General features: G+C 39.8%; 1 protein-coding gene across 2 annotated transcripts in view; it reads left to right on the top strand.

Moving 5' to 3' along the window:
- LHPP (phospholysine phosphohistidine inorganic pyrophosphate phosphatase) overlaps window positions 1–12,151 on the top strand; it is a 191,447-nt gene extending 179,296 nt beyond the window's left edge. For both annotated transcript variants that reach the window (XM_060241450.1, XM_060241451.1), the window contains one exon: window positions 11,698–12,151. In XM_060241450.1, coding sequence (XP_060097433.1) covers window positions 11,698–11,794 — 97 coding nt within the window. In that variant the 3' untranslated portion in view covers window positions 11,795–12,151. The remainder of the gene's footprint in view (window positions 1–11,697) is intronic.
- Window positions 12,152–22,190: the final 10,039 nt, after the last annotated feature.

Here is a 22,190-nt window from a genome sequence, read left to right as displayed (position 1 = left end):
AAGGTGTGTGGTCCCTTTAAATGTGATTGCCAGAACTCAATTTGAAGTTCAATCTTGCTTGTCATAACCTTGCTACTGGCTCCACCACCAAAGTCCCCAGGTATTTTCTGAGACAGCCTGGCAACCCTATTTATAATTTTAGAGAAGATATCCTTGTATAATGCTCATGCAGATGAAGCCCTGCTTCGGAGGAGACATACAGACCCTCTTTCTTCTGTACCAGAGCAAGGCCTTATTCCTTGTAGTCCTTGTATTCTGTGGAATTCTCTCCTTTTAGACACCTGCAGTACATTAGGAAAGTTGCTCAGGCCCTTTCAGAGAAGCTTTTAAAAGCCTATTTCTGTGACAATCTTTGTAGGTGTACTGTGTGATTATTGTGGAATCTGTATAAATGTTGCCTTGCCTTGATAAAAAATATTTCTCCTTAGGGATGACAACATTTCATATTAATATAGATCGCAATAATGGTTTTTGCTGCAAAATGGTTACTAATTCTTATGCAAGATTCCGAGAGAAGTAGGGTACAGTTTTTAAAAAGTTATTGCAACAAAATTATTAGCATCTGTAGAAATGGTTGCACATTGCAATTTGTGGGTTCTAAAAACTGTGAGACATGCCTGAAGGAGGAGACTTCTAATAGGTCATAGTTAAGAAGGTAACACTGTTTTTAATGCTTGTAGAGCAGCTATCTATGATTGTGAACAGTTGTGAGTTGCCATTTTTTGGAACATGGAGATGAAAAAGAGAGCCAGTGTGGTGCAGTGGCTAGAGTATTGGACTACAGTTTGGGAGACTTCAGTTCAGATCCCCACTCAGCTGTGGAAGCTTGCTGTGAAACCTTTGGCCAGTCACACACTGTCTGTCTAACATGCCTCACAGGCTTGTTGCACAGAGGAAATGGGAAAAGGAAGAATGTTATAAATAGCCTGGGTCCCCATTGGAAATAAAAATAGGTATCAATGTTGAGTCAGGTGGCACCTTTAAGACCAACAAGGTTTTATTCAAGGTATAAGCTTTCATGTGTACACACACACTTCTTCAGATACAATGAAAGTGAAAGTCCATAGATATAAGTAGAGGATAAGCAATAAATTACCATACAGCATAATGAAGATGTTTAACAAATTAAAGGACCAAACAAGAATAACAAGCTTAGTTTATATGGTTACCGGTTATTTGGGTTTAATTCCGGGGCAGAGGACATACTTAAGGAAATAAATATGTCAAAATTGGAGATTGATGGGCAGATCAACACAGCTGTCCACCTGAATCTAAATAAAACCTTCTGAACGAGGTGGCACATGTTGGATTTGCAGCTCCTAAAATCACTGTGTGATAAGGTTGTCAGCTGGCTTCTTCATTCCACTGAGAATAAGATGGGGGTAGAGATGACACACAACATTGCATTGTTAGTTCTAGTATATAGAAATGACAAATGATTATCTCGGAATTCCCTTATCTCTATGGTAAAAACTTGGGATGGGCGCAAACCCAACTACATATTGTCAGACTCTGTTCACTGATGCTCTTCTTGAATACTAACCACTAACCATACTGATTAATAAAAGATATATGATTACTAACTTGCATTGGTATAGTAGTAGAAGGGGGGGCCAAGTAGAGGCTAACCCAAGGGTAGCTTCCCAGGAATATCAAAGGTTGTTAGCTGGTCTTTGAAGTAGAAAGTTCCTGGACCGATTCTCACCTCCCCCCTAGAGGCGGCAAGGACATTGCCGCCGGGAAATGTAGCCACCAACTGTAGGCGATAAGGGGGAGCCGTGTGAAATGTATCACATGCAAAGACATCCTTTGTTTTGGGAATTAGGAGTAGATGTGAATGCTTTGATGTATGTTAAATACCAATGACTCGAACTGCTAGCCATCAGTTCCAATGTCTTTCATGCTGAAGTAACTTTGGAGTATACAATAAATGCAACTTTGTTTCAAATAACTAAGTCTGCTCATTTTGGGAACTTCAATGAACCTTTGCTGACACATATCATGATTCATGCTAAAAATGGTTCATGTTTGGTTCGTTTTTCCAGACAGCCTGCCATGATTCCCCAACCCCCTGCACTTCTAGTTTCCAGTGAAGCTCCAGTCTCTCAGACCCCTGTGCTTCTGGATAGTTTCCAGTGAAACTGACTAGATGGGGGGCACCTGCTTTGGGGAGGCTGTAGCTCGGCCCCTCGAAATCCAATTCACACCAAATTTGGAGAGCAGGTAGAAGAGAGTCTGCTGAAAAGCTTGCTGCACGTTTGGCATCTCTAGCCCCCTCAGGGGCCATTCTACACCTTCCTGAACCAAACAAACCAATGAACCACAAATTATTCAGGAAATTGAAAAAAACATGAAATGAACCACCAAATTGGGCAACCCAACATACCATGAAACCAAATGAACCACCATTTTCACATTCTTTGCCCATTCATAGTCAAAACCATAGGGATATGGGGAATTCCTAGCGTATCTTGACATCACTTCTAGGTAAAACCAGAAGTGATGCTGAGACATCACTTCTGCTCCCTCCCCCCATTTTTGCTCCCACTGGATCAAAGAGCAGCGACAGGAGACTGTGTGCCATGGCAACTGAACACCCAGCTGAACATGGTCTTTATTCATCAGAACATTCACAACATCTGTCACTTGGTTCCCAAAAATGGCAGTGTGATGGCTTCCTCATATCAAAAATGTTCTGTGGACTTTATGATAATTGTGCTACTTTCCCCCATGTTATATATCTATTTATTTCTTAGTAAAATCCCATTTAGTTTCGTTTTGCTATAATAATTATTAGTAACATGTTTTTTTCCTAATTGTTGTCAAATTTCATTGCAAAAAAATCATTAACCAATATTTTTTTCAGCTGTGATACATACTGGACTATCAAGTTTTAAACAAGTGATTTACCTTTTGTCTTAATACATTTTTTTACAGTTCTTGGGAACTTATTTGAAGTGCTCTAACAGTGATTGAAAGCATGAACGAATGAATGAAAAATACGTTGTTATTGTTACCATATTTCTGGGAAGACTTAGATTAGTTTAAAATGGTGGCTGACTGGTTTACATAATTACAGATAGTTTCATTTGGAATCAAGCTATAATTTGGAAGTAGCAAAGCTGGAAATGAATCTAGGAGAAAAACAAGTTATCATACCTTCAGTTACAGTAGATTGGACATGACATTCTGGCTCTTGCAAAAAATAAAAAGGAAAAGAAAATAAGAGAATGGCAGCATTTTTGCTGTCCATCAGGAGAGTTCAGCAATTACAGTGCACCCCTATACAAACTTACTCTAGCGTGGGCTCATTGTAGACTGCACTGCTAGACTGTTTGGAGATACAGCTCTTTTAGCAGTAGGAGATGTAATATGTATCTAACTGTTGAACAAATTCCTTTGATGAAGATCAGTAGAACACATCAGGAAGTATCAAATAATCATCATGACGCATTACTGCCTTAGGAATATTTTTCAGGTTCTTGTGAACACCTCCCATTGTTAACCCTTCTGCAAACCTGTATGCTGCAGTATGAATGTTTGTTCAGTCTTCCCTCACCGGCATGTTTTAACGTGTCAGCCAATCAAGCACTTGCCCTCCAAGAGAACATGTCTAAAGATATTCGTATAACAAATCAGCTACTGACAGCACAATGTAAATCCAGTCTAAACCCATTGATACCAGTGGACTTCAACTAGAGTGACTCTGGGGAGATACATACTATAAGTGCTTGAGTAATAATGAAGTAAAACAATTACAAGAAAGAACAAATAATACAATGCAATGATTTCCTGATTTCTTTAGTAAAGTGGGGCTAATTTTTTTAAGCCATGGGCTGACATACCTTCCCAGTTAGGAATTTGGTTTTAAAGGTATCACTGGACTCAAAATTTGTTCTATTGCTTCAGACAAATATGGCTGCCCACTTAGATCTATCTTTCCAGTTAGGATTCTTGTGCTTTTAAAGGGCTATATGGCTGGCGTAAATTCAGTTTATACTGCCTAGGCAATGAAGAGAGTTTTACCAGTTAAGTTTATGCTGGTCATACAGCTTTTATTTGTTTGTGAGGTTTTTATTCTACCCTTTCCATGAGAAGCTGTGGGCATTTCACACAGTTCCCGCCCCTGTGAGGCAGGTTTGGCTCCGACAGAATAAAGGTGAGCTTCACAGCAGAACCTGGGGAACCAACTGAATGCTACAGTGGACCCATGGACTCAGTGCTAAAGTGGACCCATAGAGAGCCAAGTGCAAGCCATTTAAAAATGCCCAATGGCCCAGTCCTGTTTGGAATTGCAGCATAGTGGGATTAGGCACTCTTGGACCCCCACCACCTCCTTGTCAAGTGTCAAAACAGCCATGGGAGGGCTGGTCCCACTGTGCTTTTGGCCCTTGGGTAAGGTTGTCAGGTCCACCCCAGTCACTGATGGGATGGGGAGGTAGACTTGCAAGATCCAGGTTGGGAATCTCCCTGAGAAGTGACAATGGAGACTGGGGGAGGACAGGGACTTCAGCGGGGTACTGTGCCAAAAAGTCTACCCTTCAAAAGCACCCATTTGCTCCAAGGGAATTGATCTCTATAGTCTGGAGATGAGCTGTAATCCCTAAGCCTTGTGACATTTTAAAATGGCTTGTATTCAGCTCTAAAACGGTGGTGCTGTGCCCAGGTTGTCCCCAGGGATACTGTAAAGTCTAGTTGTGCCCTGGGTTGACCTAGTCATAATCCAGCTTTCTAAACACTACATCACTCTGCTGTCTTCTAAAGACATAAAATTAATCTTTATATATTGGGCATTTGTAGTAATAGAACAGACAGGAAAAAATTAGAAACCTGTTATAGTAAAAAACAAACAAATAAATAAAAGGCTGATGTTCTACTCTCTCCCATGAACAATTATGTAAAAGTACATAACAAAGTTCAAGTAGACTTACAAGTAAAGACACTATGACAACTGGATAAGAGCCAAATCATTCAGTGTTTACCTTGCTCTCCTCCTAATAAATATTTCTGTATTTACTCTAGAACACATGGGAGAGCTTGGGAGTTACGGTTCCTGGTTGCTACAGGAAACTGGCTGTGCTCCTGACTGACAGAATGGCTTTTTGAACATCGAGCCACACTTACATTTTTATGTAGAAAGTAGTTGAGCAAAAAAATTTCCTTGATCCTTATCTCAGTAATTTTTATATTCATGAAAACTGTGGCCTAATGATTTATCAGTATTGTTAAACATCATCTGTCAACCAAAAGCTACAACAAAGAAACTGAAGCATGGTTTTGGGTCAGGATTTTTTACTAAGCTTCATTCCAATCTTTTCCCAGAGTTCTTATTTCACAGCTGCATGCATCATGGTCCAAAGCACTGGTAAAGAATTCTCTGCCTCCACTTTTGTATTGTGAAAGATTACCAAGGGTTTTTTTTTAGCAGGAACACACTTCCAGCTGGCTTGGTATCAGGGGGTGTGGCCTAATATGCAAATGAGTTGCTGCTGGGCTTTTTCTACAAAAGAAGCCCTGAAGATTCTCATATATTTTTCAGTATTTCCTGCTTCACTCTCCAGAATAAAAACTGTCTTAAGGGTTTATAGGCCAAAGAATACACTGGTGGCTCTCTAATGTTTTAATGTTTTATATTGTTAAATCTAAAGGCTTTTATCTACTATTGTATGTTTTTATAAAATGTTGTTAGCCGCCCTGAGCCTGCCGAGGTGGGGAGGGCGGGATATAAATAAAAATTATTATTATTATTATTATTATTATTATTATTATTATTATTATTATTATTATTATTATTATTATTATTATTATTATATTAATTCGTGCTTGCTTGGGCTCTGAAATGAATTACTGGGAGTCCTTCTGGGTTTATTGCATTTGTCTGTGGTTCAAGTGAATGGAACACTTGACAGAGCCTTCTTAGTGGTCACACCACAATTATGAAACTCCCTGTCTAGGGAAATCCACTTGTCTCTTTCATGGTTCATTTATTAACGGACATTAAAAACACAGCTTTTAAAGAAGTCCAGTCTGAACTGATGCTTCTCTTCATATATGGTACAAATAGCTGTCTATGTATCTAAGCTTGATGTTTGCTATAACTTCACAATAGGTCAACAAAGCAAGAGTCAAGTTGCACCTTTAAGACCAACCAAGTTTTATTGAGAACGTAAGCTTTCGTGTGCTCTCTAAGCACACTTCATCAGATGAGGGGTCATTTTTAATTTAGCTTTTTAAAAAACTGTTGTTGGGCACTTTGGTGATTCTTGTTTGAAAGTGGGATGTAAATATTTGAAAATAAATATTTTAAAGCCTGCTGGCTTTTGATGAGCTCTTCTCTTATTTACTGATGTGTTGTATAAGTGAACAGCATGCTGGCTGGCACTGGGATGAAACAGTAGCAGAAGAAGTGAGCCTCCAGACCAGCATTTCCTGACATTTGCTGTATTTATTAATTTCTTTATGAAGAAAACAATTCTTTCGCTTTTCTGATGGCTTGTGTGTTGCTGGAAGGAGCCTGCTTATCGACTTCTCGGTCCATCTATTGTGACATGTGTCTGTGTGATGTGTGGATGTGTGTGTGATTGTAGGCAAGTGGAAGTGATCTTAATCTGGCAAAAGTATCACTTTGCTACAACAGGATATTAACAGATACTACTTAAAACACATACAGGAACACCTGAGCCCAGGTTTTTCTTACATGAACAGGTTTGTACTGCTTCTCTCAGAGTATCTGTATTTTAAGCCTTCAGTGACAACACCTTTAGGCTTCCAGCAACATAACAAGCAAAGAAATTAGCAATCATTAGCTATAGCTGAATACTGTTAACATACAGTATACATCTGGTCTTCCTCCCATAGCATAGAATATGTTGCTATCCCTGCCCGATTATAATTTCTTTCACACTACCCAGAAAAAAAATATGTGTGTACAACAGTAAACTAAACACATTAGGCAGCATGTGTGTATTAATACTTTTTGTACATGCACTTTGATCATTGCAGACTATCACATTCTGGTTTTCTGAGGTTTTTTTAGTAATACTTTATCCTTAAAAGGCACAGTTGCCTGAGATAATGAGATTATTATCTATTGCAAAAATATTAAGGCTCAAAAAGAGAAAAGCGATTAAAGGGCAAGTCACTACGCCTGTGTCAGCATACAAATCTTAACAGTCATGTCAATCATTTCTGGATTCCAAGAGCACTTTCAGGCATTGATGACTTGCATGAATGCAGGAAGCTTTGTGTTCCTGCATATAATTAACATCCAAAGTGGGGGGTTGCCTTATACCCACAGCAGGCAGATGCATGTGTGCCCTTTGAGGGTACAGCACACGCAGTTCTCCCCACAGGGAAGATGGGCTGCTTTTATCTTTGCATATCATTCACATCCAAAGCCACAATTTAAATCCTGAAATTGCTGCTCTGCAGACTCATACAAACTATTCAAAAGTGACACTGCAATACAGAGTTTGGAATTTAAGGTGTAAATGGTTGAAAAAAAAAATACTGACCGAACTGGCCTTAGGATTTAATTATGATGACACTATAAGCAAATTAGGAGTGCAGTAAATTATCTCAAAGAATGAAGAACTTGATTACCTTTTTTACAAGACTGCAAATACAGAGATGTTTCCTACAGACTTGTTCGTTAGATGGGGTTTGGCTGTTGTCCAAAACCAGAGGCACACCTTTCTGCAATTTAAATTATGTTGCTTCAGGAAGAATGCAGTGCTTGTAAATGGAATTAAATTATTGGTCCCTCCTGGCAAGAAATGAGACCCCATGAAAATGTTTTCATTAAATAGCAAGGATTTTTCCTTCAATTAGGCTGGGCAGGGAGTAAAAAGTAAATAGCTCCCTACCATGTGATGTGTGACCATGTGTCATGTGATTGCCATAGATGGTTCTCAAGAATCCTGTTAATAAATATATTCCAAAAAGTCATTTCAGTTGTATTCTGGAAATAGTTGAAGCTCCTTAATGACTGCGTACCTGCTCCTACTGATGGTACTGATGGAAAGCCAGGCTGCGTAAATTTTGTTGATGCTCTTGGGTTTGTAGTAGAACAACAGTATATATTCTGTGATGCTTTGAGTGCCCCAGGACTGGTGGGAGAGCAGGGAACGCTGAAGAGTAGCAGACCAAAAGTGACAAGACACAAGGACCATAGGAGACCATTGATGGGGCAGGGGTGGCTGGAGTTCTTGGCCACAGTGCATAGAGAGGGGACACTTTATGGTTAAGGCACAGTGGGGCCCACCCACAGGCCCAGGAGGCAGGCCACCAGCTTAGGTGGCAGGCCCAGTTATTAGACTGGGATCTTAAAGGGAAGGTACTGTGGAGCTGGACATCTCTGGACTGAGCATTCCCCAATACAGACTGTACTTGTGACTGCTAGTAGTAAACCCTTGGATTATACTGCCCCCCCCCCCAAATGCCAGCCTGTTGCAAGTGCTAGCCTTTCAGGTGCTATACCCCACTGCCACATCCAAACCCCCAGTCATATAGTCCCTTTACTGACATTCTCAGAACTGGCTAAATATACCATTATTATGGATGTGGGAAATGCTAGGTTTTGTCATTTCCCCAAATCATTTCTTTATTGTTAAAAGTCTGTAGTTAATTATTACATGTTGTCAGGGTAATGGCCAAGATGATTCCTGTGTCAGTTTAGAACTTGAGAGTGATGTGTTTTCTTTCCTTATTATGCATGGACTTGCCATTCAACCAGTTTGCTACATCCAGCTGTCTCAAGGAGAGTAGCTTTGTCTATGGTATAAACATTTGCTTTAGTAGAAATGTTATTGATGGAGTATGAAATTAAGGGGGGGGGAGCTATTGAAGTCTTGGATTTTGTTTCCTGCTGAGAAATAGCACAAATGTTTTGATATGGCAACAGCAATGTACTTCCCACTGCATTAAAAATAAAACACCATTGGTATGGGAACCATTATTCTTGTCATTAGCTTGTGGGGTTCTGGCAGATCACTAAACTCTGATGGGTAAAAAGGAAAGAAAACACATTCCTTTGAACATTGGATTTTATTTTTGAACTCTACAAAAGAAACAGCAAAACAAACAACAGATTACCAGATGGGCCTGTATATCAACAATAATGAAACAGTCTGATCCCCTCGTCTGATGAAGTGTGCTTAGCACACGAAAGCTTACATTCTGAATAAAACTTTGTTGGTCTTAAAGGTGCAACTTGACTCCTGCTTTGTTTAAGAGCAGATGTGTAAAAAAGGATGGTATCTCTGCACTCAAAACATTCAGATCCCCTACTTGTAGTATATTAATGATACAAATTTTAATAGTTAAACATCAGGGTGTTTTTGCATGTCTTTATAACACTGTTGTCTCCCTTAAAAGTTTTTACAAGATGAGAAATTGTGAAGTGTTAAAAAGCTGTAATCTCTCTTTCAAACCATTGTAATCTCTTAAAAACTTTTTAGACTAGAAATTTACTTGATGTCAGGACCTGGGGGGGTTTAACCGGTTGGTTGGTATGTTGAGGTTTACAACTTTTTTGTTCCCAAGTAAATTGCAGAGTAGTGGCCTTATTCAGTTCTTTAATTTCTTGTGCAGTACTATAATTATGATCGAGCTTTAAAATAGGAAGATTAGGACACAGCGGTGTAGCTATTTATTTAGAAGTGATTTACTTGTGTGAATGATGTAACTTGTGAGGAGGGAATCAGATAGGATTGCAAAAACATCTTCAGCAAACAAGGACTGGTATCTTGACTCACAGATGTTTTTGCTGTGGTGTTGTGTGAGTTCCCTCCTCCCAATCTGCACTGCTTATGTGACTAGACCACTCATGTGAGCTGCTAATTAGCTCTGAAGCAAAGGGAGGAAAAAATGCTAGAATGTTCTGCTTTTTTTACCTCAGGTGTTAGAATATAGTAGTGACAAGATATCGGCACACACCCAAAACAAAACTCAGCATAGTATTCCTTTGCCTTTTTCAAAGCTACATATCAGCTTCTAGCAGTCAATATTTTTGTTTAAAATATATGGACTACCCAGATCTCCTAAGGGGCTTCATAAGGAATTTAATTCACTTAAGAAAGAAAGAGGACTTTGGAAATGTGATCAGAAAGAAGGAAGCCACTGGGAGCATGCCTTAGGAAGTGAAACACATGCCTTGTTCAAACAAGTGCTTACTGACTCCTGCAAGTGACAACTATAGACACTATACACATCCTAAGAAATGTATCTTTACAAGCTAAGGAAATACCCATCACTAACTATAGTTTTGACCTTTACACTGTCAGAAAATAAATGAAGACCAACAGGAGCTCTGTTTTCACATCTGTTCCAGGATCCTTGGTTTTCTAAGGGTTATCTTCATCTTAAGAACCCTCAAAACCAGGGCTTTTTTGTAGGAGGAACTCCTTTGCACATTAGGCCACACACCCTTGATCAGTGTTCCCTCTAAGCTGAGTTAGTATGAGCTAGCTCACAGATTTTTAGCCTCTGGCTCGCATATTTTTGTCTTAGCTCAGGGAAAAATAGCCCCAGAGCAAACTAATTTATGCAGTAGCTCACAAGTTTAATGCCAGTAGTTCACAAAGTAGAATTTTTGCTCACAAGACTCCATGGCCTAGAGGGAACATTATTCCTGATGTAGCCAATCCTCCAAGAGCTTACATTAGATCTTGTACTAAGAGTCCTGTAAGCTCTTGGAGGATTGGCTACATTGGGGGTGTGGTCCAATATGCAAAGGAGTTCCTGCTACAAAAAAAGCCCTGCTTAAAACTCTTGACAACTGACATTTTTGCTGCCAGCCAAAATCTTCTGAAATAATGAGGTGCAAAAGGGCATGAATTTACCAAGAATACACTGTCCCAAGAATACACTGTTTTCTGTGAGTGGAGAGCTATCTCTTCTGACTTTCTCCACAGAGGGAAGTAGGCTATTATGTTCAATTCCTCTTCTTCACTTCAGCTCCATCTGCCTTGGGGCACTGTCTCTGATCTTCACCATCACTTTTTTGGCCATCACAGAGAGCTGCTGAAGGATGGAGAAGATCTGCCCTGTACATCATTTATAGCACTTGGGACCAGTTTATAGAATACATTGTCCATGCATGAAATCCAAAAAAACAATAAATGATATACTTATAGGAATTGCTGCTGGCTACATTTATGATTATTCTGTCGAGGCACTACTATGGTGGGGTAAAGTGCTGTCAAGTCACAGCTGACTTATGGCAACCTTGTAAGATTTTCAAGGCAAGAGATATTCAGAGGTTTTCCTGCCTCTATATCAGGGGTGGCCAGCGGTAGCTCTCCAGATGTTTTTGCCTACAACTCCCATCAGCCCCAGCCAGCATGGCCAATGGCTGGGGCTGATGGAAGTTGTAGGCAAAAAACATCTGGAGAGCTACCGTTGGCCACCCCTGCTCTATATCATAGCCCTGACCAGGGCCAACCTTCTTAGCTTCTGAGAACTGACAAGATTAGACTAGCCTGAGCTATCCAGGTCAAGGCTTTATGTACTTTATGTACTCTGAAATCCTGTGCCTGAAAATTGGGATGAATACCAAATCAGGTGAATCAGTTCTAGGAACTCTGGTTACTTCATGCAAATAATGAGATGGAATTGCTCACCATTCATTTATATACACCTGGTGGGAGGACATTCCTGATGCTTCCCAGTGATTTTGTCCTTTTGTCTCTTTTGTAGGCCTTGTGATGAGCAGCATCCTCTAGTAAAGGCAGATGGTTATGTGGATAACCTGGCAGAAGCCGTGGATGTTATTCTAAAGCAACTGCACAAATAACTGGATCTCAGAAGATGAGTGAAGTCTGAAAGACAGCTGATTCTTGACTACTGTGTTTGCCTCCATTCAGTTCACTTCCACATTTTTACCCAGTTTTATGCAGTCACAATTAATACATAGCAACCAGTGGAACTGCCAGTGTGCCTCAGAAGCCCTTTTAAAAAAAACATGTAATTGCAAGTAACTGAAGTGAACTATTAACCAGAACAAAACAAAAAGATGACACTAGTGCATACTTACAACATCTCAGAATCTTTTGAATCTTAATTATCTGTTTGGGGTATATAAAACCATTCCTTATCAGTGCTTAAACATCCGTGCCCTATACCAGTATAACTGAGATCTGGTTCCAGAGCCGGATTTCCACTCTCCCCCCCACCCCCTGTTTCCTGGAAATGTTGTCACTGTGTTAAAGTGATTGATGCAGAACAAGCCCAGTCCTTATATCCTTGCATGTGAATATCAAGATGGCATTCTTTGCTCTCTGTTCTTGTAGTTTCCTGGAGCAGGAAAAGTGACATCCTAAGAGTGAAGACAGATATTGTAGAGCAGCAGGGCCTCTTTCAAAGTGGCCTCATTGCCCTAATTCCAAATGTACTTTAATGTACCTTCTTTCTCCTAGGTTGAGCAAGGGCAAAAATATACTTGTAAAGTTTGCTGCAAAAGTCTAGTACTGAATGACCAGCAGCAGTCATTCTGTAACTTCTGCAAGAAACATCTTGTCTCCCAGTCTCAGGACTTTTTTTTTCTCTTTAAAAAGGCAATAAGTGAATGGACACATATATAAATGTAGGGAGCCAGTCTGGTGTAGTGGTTAAGTGTGCAGACTCTTATCTGGGAAAACCGGGTTTGATTCCCCACTCCTCCACTTGCAGTTGCTGGAATGGCCTTGGGTCAGCCATAGCTATCACAGGAGTTGTCCTTGAAAGGGCAGCTTCTGTGAAAGCTCTCAGTTCCACCTACCTCACAGGGTGTCTGTTGTGTGTGTGTGGGGGGGGAAGATAAAGGAGTTTGTGAGCTTCTCTAAGACTCTGAGATTCAGAGTGTAGGGTGGGGTATAAATCCAGTATCATCATCTACATGAAGAGCTTTTGAAAATTTAAAAAATATATCCTGCCTGATGTATGAAGTAGGATGAGATGGATGAGCTAGCCCTGTATTCATTGGTATGCACATCTGGACATATGCATACATCCACATGTGCTGAACAACTGCGCCCAGTTGAGAAGCTGGGCTCACCTTATATCCCAGAGACTCACTTCTTTATTATGTCAGTCTTCACCCTAAAAGTAACACTTGTTCTCAGATAACTGAATAAGTAGTTTTGGAGCTGGTCCAGGTAATAGTCTTGGACTATTTTTGTTTGGCGTGCCTCTGGCATTACCCTGTGAAGGAACCAGGCTAAGGTCAGAACCCAGAACTTTTGAAGAAGGGAATCCTTAATTTTTTTTTCATAGATGCCATTCTGTCAATGACATGAATTCTGTTCACCTTCATTTTGAGAAATGCAGACATTTGTGTATGGTGTTCTTGGTTGTTTAGGCTTCCATGACTGGACTGCTGTCTAATCACATTGTTTTGCTCTTCTAAGAATAGCCTTGCATATTGAGAACTGTCTTATAGTGGCTGGAAGCCAACCTGAAAGCAGTAGTATTGGGTTTCCCAGTTTCAGAACTAAACTAAACTATGTACTCATTGCTCCAAAGCTGCCTTGTATTACAAAGATAATAAATAATAATTAATAAAACTGGCAAACCTTAGCAACATATTGCAATGAGTCCTTTATGCCATGTCATCCAGTTCTTGGCATTATGACATGTTAAGCAAAAATCAATAGAAACTCTAAAGTAGAAAGGCTAACCTTTGCCCCACACTTACAGACACATAGACTGAAATCACAGGTGCATGGTAAAGTGTAGGAAGACTGAAATGTAGTTACGAAACAAACTTCCTGCACAGTCATCAAGTGATTCAGAAACCAATTACAAGAAATTTAGAAATTGCCTTTTTTGTCTTTCATAATAAGCATCAGCAAATGATGTTTCATGTACAGTTGCATGTACAAATTCTTCCCTAGATTCATGAAAACAATATCAAGGAATCACCTACTACATGTGGAGCTTTCATGCATTAAAAAAGAAAGCAAACAGGTCTCTGGTTCAGATTAGGGGACCATGTGGGAAAGGAGAAACGGATTATTTACCCAACCTCTGCTTTCCTGACCTGAAATGGTCTTGAGAAGTTACTGCTTATGTCATTGGGGAAATTGTGCAGGCACTCTGCATATGTTGCTTGTATATTTTCTTTATGAGGCAAATAGCAGCTCTATGGGCCATTTCAGGACAGGAAAATGACAAAGGGAGAAGGATTAACAGCTCTTTCACCCACCCACCCCACACAACAGTCCTAGTTCAAACTGGGAATCTATGTACCTGTTATTTAAAAAGGAAAAGAATACATGGAACCTCCAGTAGTTGGTGTCATTTGATTCTGAAGTGGTGGTATACCTATAGCCCTGTTCACAAATTACAGTGAACACATATATAATCCTTGTACAGTGCACACTTGATTTTTACATGTGCAGTGAGCACTTATGTTATATTCAATTCACATACATCCGAACGTGTGATACAAACCCCACATTTATCTGGGTACATGTCCCTGGTTTCAATTACAAAGTGAACACCTGTTGGCTCTTTCTTACAAACAGATGCATGTGCGTTCACTGTATTTACAAATGGTCCATTACCTCATTCCAGCATTTGGAATTCTTCCTCTATAATATTATCAGCCATGGGAGGGACTATGGCTTAGTGGTAGAGCAGCTGCTTGACATGTAGATCTTGGATTCAGTCCCTAGCATCCTCAGTTTAAAAAAGTAGGGGAGGGACGGTGGCTCAGTGGTAGAGCATCTGCTTGGGAAGCAGAAGGTCCCAGGTTCAATCCCCGGCATCTCAAAAAAAGGGTCCAGGCAAAATGGTGTGAAAAACCTCAGCTTGAGACCCTGGAGAGCCGCTGCCAGTCTGAGAAGACAATACTGACTTAGATGGATAAAGGGTCTGATGCAGTATAAGGCAGCTTCATATGTTCATATGTATATGTTCAAGTACTGGGTGGTGGATAATGTGAAAGACCTCTACCTGAGACCCTGGAGAGCTGCTGCCAGTCTAAGTAGACAATGCTTAAGGTTTGATTTTAGTGTAAATAAGCTTCATGTATTCATGTGCAGTCAAAGCAGCAAGGTGGCCTAAGTGGTTAAGAGAGCTTCTTTCTTATATCCAGAGGTTTTATAATCCCAAGTCCAGACCCTCTTTCTTTACCTCTCCCAGAAGGAAGAACTGTTCTTGCTTTTTGTCTCCCAAGCCCTGTAGCTTCAGGTGTAACTGTTAGTATGGTGTGATGTTGCTTATTATCTATCTCCTGGCTAGATCCATTTGCATTTACATTGTACTGGATAGCTTCATGCTTGGAATGTAAGTCAAACACACATCTTTTTTCTCCTTCTCTCTTGCTAGCCAGTAAAAGGTACTTTGTAACCTCTGAGCCTGTACAGAATGTAGACTCAGTTATGAGAACCTCAATACATATTTTGGAGTGTGCAAATTCTGTATTGTAATGCATTTAATCGCATCACGGTGTTACACTCAGCCCATGTATAGCTGAATATGTAACTGAAACCACACATTGATCCAGGTAATGGTCCATGATTCCATTTGTAAAGTGAATGTAGGTTGGCTCTTTCAAACAAGCAAATGTATTTATTTATATTTATCATTTGGATTTATATACCACCCATTTCTAAATTCACAGCGCTCATACATGCACGTATATGCAGGACGTACATGCATTCATTGTAACACATGAACAGGACTTGTGTATGGGTTATTCTGCTTTCTGTCTGGAGGACTGATCAATTGATTGCTTGATAAATATTCAGGACACATTATAAATATTCATGCACACATTTTTTTTTCTCCTTCCCTTCTGCTAGCCAGTAAAAGGCACTTTGTACCTCTGAGCCTGTACAGAATGCAGACTCAGTTATGAGAACCTCAGTACATATTTTTGAGTGTGCAACCTCCATGTGAACCTGCATTGGTGCAAGAAGGTCCAGTTCAGACACCGGTTTGTCACTTCAGTGAAAACTAGATATGTGCTGTAGCATTAGTGATTTGTACGTTGCACCCAAAGCTTAAGGCATCTGTTGGGTACACTGAACGCAGGGCAGCTCTCTCTTTCTTAAAGGGAAGAAGCCGATTTAAAGTTGAGCTGTGAATGCCTTCTGCAAAAATATTTCCAAGCCTATCCCTTGTTGCACGTCATTATGAAGTACCTTTGTACTGAATCTCTAGAATTTAACTCTAGATTCAGATTTTCAGCCATAATGATCCCTAAATCATTTGTGGCAGTTCTTTATTGGTTTTTGCCTGAAATACCAGTCTGTGGTTTTACCATACTCAAGGAACAATGGTATTGACCCTTCCCACACTAATTGGAGCTATATTTTTAAAATGATTTGTATTAACCAATAAAGTGTTTGATCTGTGATTTTCTGACAGTGTTGCCCGTGATTTCCCCTAACCTGTACAGTAAAGGTTAAGTTGCAGAAGCGTCTGTAAGGAATACTCCTTTACAGCCTGTCTGGACTTGCAAGCTTCAGTTCATTGTTAAATATGTAGTGAGTTGGTGCACTGAGTAACTCAGGCATTGACCTGTTACAGTGCCTGCCACCACCACCCCAACAGCCATTGTTGTCTCTGTATGTATCAGCTGGGTGCATCAGCTTAAAGTTACGAGGAACAGTATATTTCCATGTTAGGTTCAGTTGCTTTGGAGAGATTTTCATTTTGCATTACAGTATTCGAATACACAGCATTGGAATGGAAATCCTAAGGATGGAACAAATACTTAAAGCCAAAACAGATTATTAAAAAAAAAGACATATACAAAAGACAATGGCAGGTTTTCAAAAGTGTGAATTGTGGGCAACTCACCAAGGATCACAAATGTTCATAACTGATTTGAATTCTTCACATGTATTTGCAATCCATTGTGAATAAATAGTTCAGAACAATCGTAGATCTAGTGTTGGCCATTTCTATTCTCTGTGTTAAATAAGGGGCCTAGACTTTTCACATAGGACTACTCCCTCTCTCAGTCAGACTTCTTTGGATTGGTTAGTAAGATATTCTTTTTAACCTGTGAGCAGTGCTCTATTGGGTAAATTAGTACCATCAGAAAGGATGCCAAACTAGGATCGTGGAAAGATCCTCTGTATGAAGTTGCCCTCTATTTCCAGTAATGGTACACAGTAAATAATAGGATTTATTTGAGCACAGTATTAACAGCCAGTAATGAAAAGAAGATGATCTGATTATTCCACTCATTATCGGATCCTTTTTTTGGCATACCCTCTACCTAGTGTGAGAGGTCATTCAGACATCTGCTCGTTTTCTTCTGTTCCATGAGCTATTTGCACACATACATTTTTAATGTTTTTAAGGCTTCTTAAATGTATTTTCCATCTTCTATTTGCCAAGGATATTTTTGTTCTTTCTTTCAAAGCACTTCTCTTTCATGGAATGAAGTTGGACCTGTGGGAGCAAGGATTTATTTTTGCAATTGCTTTTTTATGATCTAGTGGGTGTGTGGTGATGATAGATTCTTTGCCAGTTAGTTCTCAGTTAGAGATAGCAAAGATGGAATAAGAACAAGGTGGAGTCAGACTGCAGAAGGCTCATCATTTGATTTTTTTTTTAAGGAAAAGGGCATCCTGCTACATGACACAACAAAGAAAATCTGTCTACCAGCAATTTCATGTAGCTCTACAAAGCACAAAATGAACCTGTCAGAAAGAAGCTCTGGTACAAGTTAGGATGGCCTGATCTAGTAAAATACCAAATCTGATCTAGTAAAACCTACCAAAAAAGTGCATGCCACTAGGATCAAGAATTTCCCAGTATTTCAAATGCTTGGACATATTTCAGATTTGATCAGAGGGAGTGTCTCTGTTCCCTAAGAGTATACATGAATTCAAAAACTTATGCCATGTTGTGTGGTTTATCTTCTAAATGATACTGGGGCTCAACTTATATCTGGATGCTCACGTCCCATGAAGAAGCTGTTCCTATCTCTTAAGTGTGTCAACAATACTGGGGAAAACTTTGTATGCCATCTTTAACACCGTGGACTAAAGGTGGGCTAAAAATGTTCTAGATATATAGAATATCTAATGTTAATCAGGGGGAAACATGGTCCTGTGCATATGTTTAAAAGTCCCTTTATAAATGCTTTATAAAAATTCATGGAGAAGGTATAAAAACCACAACTTCACCAAGTCAAAAAGATACTGTCACTATCTGAGATTATTACACTTTCAACCCTGCAGGTCTCTTAGTGAGGCTGTGCCAACACACATGGTGCATGATAGCAGACAGAAGACTTTTTTTGCCTGCAGGAGAAAGTAGAACACACTATTATTTAAGGGCACCAGAAAGGCCAGTGTACTGGTGGCACAGAAGCAGAATCCAGTCAATATGAGCGAGCTTCAAGTCAACAAATGCAGATGTTGAGGGTGATACATTTCTTAACTCTGCTAGAAAATACCAGCTGTGCCTTGGCCTCCATCACACCTCTTGCCTCTACTCCCAAGAATGCTTATTTTAAACTGGAGTTATGACAGCCCTGGGCTCTAGAGGTAGCAATGTTTGCTGTAGACTGACAGCTGAGTCTTAGTCAAAAAGTTTGAATGTGCTCTATATACACTGTCCATACAGTACTGTATTATGGGGCGAATGTAAGGCAGAGGGAATTGCTTGGGGATAAGTTGTGCTAGAGCTTTCTGTACCATAACACCCGCTCCCCTTTCTACTGCATATTCTCCACATATTTTGATTCCTGAATATTTATTCCTGTTCCACATCCTAAATGAATACCTCACAGAGTTAATCCATTGCTATGTGGCCTCCCTCTTTTAATAACTGTCCTCTTAAAGTCTGATTCAAGCATCAGAGTATCCAGTCGCCCAGTGGCAGAAAATGATCTTAAGTACTCCATACAGCAGTTACAAGGAAAAGTCATACACCCCTGTTCTCAAGGAGAATTTTAAGACTCACATAATCTTTGGGCTATAAGCCCTTCCTCTGACTTACTGTTTTTCTGTGGATTTTTTTTAACTGTACTTAATGTCAGTCATGTGAATCTCACCTACAATCTAAACTTGCAGTGCAGTCCAATAATAGATTTACCACTTCATACGCTTTTAGTTAGAAGTGAGCTGCAGAGGGAGCAGAACAGGAGAGCAAAAAGTACTTAAGCAACTAAAGTTACATGGGCACAGATAACTTTGGTAGTGAGAATGAGGATTGAAAAGTTAGATTAAGAGACACTGCTGGATTGCCACATATAGAGAAGTGTTGCCTGTGCAGACTTCATTGGCTGTCCTGTTTCAGAATAGTGTTTGAAAATTCATTTTGCAGCTGAAGGAATAAACTGCCCATTTTTCAATTATTGTGGCAGCTGCTGAATAGATACACTATTTAATTCCCTGTAGATCCTTTCCAAATGTTTGCATGCCTCTGGTCTCCTCTTTGTTTTCTTGGATACAAATGATACACATACACCACACCCTAACCTTGGAAGGTATGCTAAGCTCTACAAATGCATTGCCTAATGGGAGTTTGATTAGGGATACTGCAAATGACATGGGAAGGGCACTAGTCAAGTGTCTCCATTTTTACACATAACTTCAGTTTAAGCAAGCAGATTTAATCTGCCAGGAAATACAAGCTTGAACCTGCTATTTTATTGCAGAGGAGGATTTTTGGTATCCGGTTCCAGATACTATTATGATCTTTATTTGGATCAGTTGTCTTCTTAAAGTATTCACCTAGTTACTCATGGAATTTAACTTTCCAATTTCCTGCAAATAAACCTGCGAGCATGGCCAATGCTGCAGAACTACAAAGAGGGTGAAGTCATGTGCTATTTGATTTTTTAAATGTCTCCCCTTCCCTTTCTAGAGTTCCCTAGATATATATATATATATTTTTCCCTGAAAGCAGACAAAGTAGTCTGGTAAAAGTCATTCCTGCCTAGAAAGGCTCATCCACTAGCTACTGAGTCGGAGAGAAAGCATATTGCTGAGAATGTGTGGGCATGCAGGGCCATTTGTAGGACCAGGTGAAATGAGAACCTTGTTACATCACTGCTTGGTTCACTGTTTCCCATAGAAAGGTTAGAATAATTTTTGAATAGGTAGAGGCCCGCAGTGCTATCCTAGCCAAGAGTTACGCTTAGAAGGGTGTAACTGCCAGTTTTCTAGACCTTGTCCACCTCTTTTTTGCTATCTTGATCCCCTGTGCCCCATCACCAACTCTGTTGCTACTGCAATTCATGTAACACACAAGTTGACCACTCCTCACTAATGATAAGCACAAACTAGACATCTTGCCTACAGCTGCTATGTGTACTGTCAATGAATTACCTTGGCTGCATGATTGCATGGATCCTCTTGATCCCAGGTCATTAGCAATGGCAGGTGTGCAAGCAATTAAAAACTGACTTGAATGCTTTTGGTTTACTACAGAATTGCTAAGGCAGTTTTGCATAAAACCTAATCTGGACATTTTGACAATCCTAATACCCAAATCATATATCAAGATCAGGAGTCACCCACATGTTCTGTATGTCCAAAGGCGAGGTGCTGTAGCAGTCTGAGGTAATATCTATTGCATAGATGTGTTTCAATAATACCTGCTGCCTTATCCCCCAAGGCAGAGTAAATGAAAAGGGCCATTCATCTTGTTAGTCATGAAGGAAACCTTCCAGCCTTTTCAGCGAGGTTTTTTAACGAGTGTCTTGGCCGTCAGGGAAACACAGAAGGAAGCATAAACAAAAAGCGAATACCCAGGGAGCAGGTTATAGAATCAGAAAGCTTTATTTACACAGTCAAAGTAACAAGTAAATTCCTGAGACTGAGCTGCTCTATAGTGCAATAAAGTCATTTTGAGAGAGTACAAATCAGCAGTCTTCTTAATTTTCAGGTCAAGGAACAGTCCTCAGTAATAGCTGAGTTTGAACAAATGTAACACCAACTACAGAGCTGACTTTGTATACATGTCAATATATTTGCGCCTGTGCAATTACCATGGAGAGAGAGAGAGAGAGGGAGAGACGCACACACAAACACTACCAGAGTTCATGGTTTCCCAAAGGCTTTTTGGCCATCATTATGTTTTGATTCTTTAACATTAAAAAACAGAAACGCTGCAAAACACTGCTACAAACCCTACAAATGTCCCCTTGTCCTGTTCAATAAAGACTGATGGTGTAATTGAACCACAATGTTATCGGCCAGAGGCTAGGCTATTCTGTGAAAAATTACAATCAACTCCAGGAACATGTTTTCTTTCTCCACTGTGTGAAGGTGTATTATTTCATAAAAACCAAAGTGTAATGACTACAGATGCATGGCAAATTCCCTGTAGGCATATTCACCAGTGCTAATTGTCCCCCCCCCCCCCAAAGAAATGTTTTCATTTAGAACATTTAAAAAAGGGGGATTAAATGCTGACATTTATTGCTGTTCTCAAAGAAGCATCCACAGTCCAAAGTGATCCATGCGCCAAATAAGCTCACTGCCTATCTCCCTGCTGCTTTGACTTTATTATGTAGTAAAGAAAAAAATATTTGTCCACAGAGAACTTCAGTGAAAGGTTGCTATATCCATATGGCAGAGGCCTGCAGTCAGAAATCCCTACTAGAGGGCTCCAGTGACTTCAGCTGGGGTGGGCAACTGGTGATCCAGCTGAATTTCTGTTGCTTTATAGAGAACACACATACATCTTTCTATGTTACAATCAACAGAATGTCCCCTGAATATGAGGCACATACCATATTTCAGGTTGTGTGTGTATGTTTGCATATGTACATACATATGCACACCAAACATATATATATATATATGTTCCATATATTCATTCATAAATCCACAAAGTTTTATTTCTATTAAAAAAAAATAAAAAGTAAGGCTTTAAAAACCCAGTAACGGTACACAAATCATACAAAACCAGAGTCCAAACAAAATCAAATCCAACAAAACGCTGCCTTGGCTTTATATCGTGTTGTGCCCAAACATGAGGCCATTGTTCACTGAAACATCTTTACTAAGGCAAAGAGGGTTTGCTGCCATGTAAACGCTACGCTACAGCTAGGAGAGTTGGGTAGTGGTCCTTTAGGGCACCTTCCTACTCTGTATTTAGCTTGTTGTAGGTAGCAGCCCCTTCTTGTTTCTTTTCCTGTTGTTTTTAAAAGCCCTTTTGAGTTTGAAGTTCACAATATGAAAATGTCTTCTTTATGCCACTAAAGGAAAACTGAACTTCCCTAAATCAAACTG

The sequence above is a fragment of the Heteronotia binoei genome, chromosome 6 (genome assembly GCF_032191835.1).
Source record: "Heteronotia binoei isolate CCM8104 ecotype False Entrance Well chromosome 6, APGP_CSIRO_Hbin_v1, whole genome shotgun sequence".
NCBI lineage: Eukaryota > Metazoa > Chordata > Lepidosauria > Squamata > Gekkonidae > Heteronotia > Heteronotia binoei.
The sequence above is the reverse complement of the archived record's forward strand: the minus strand, read 5'-3'. Positions and strand labels throughout refer to the sequence as shown.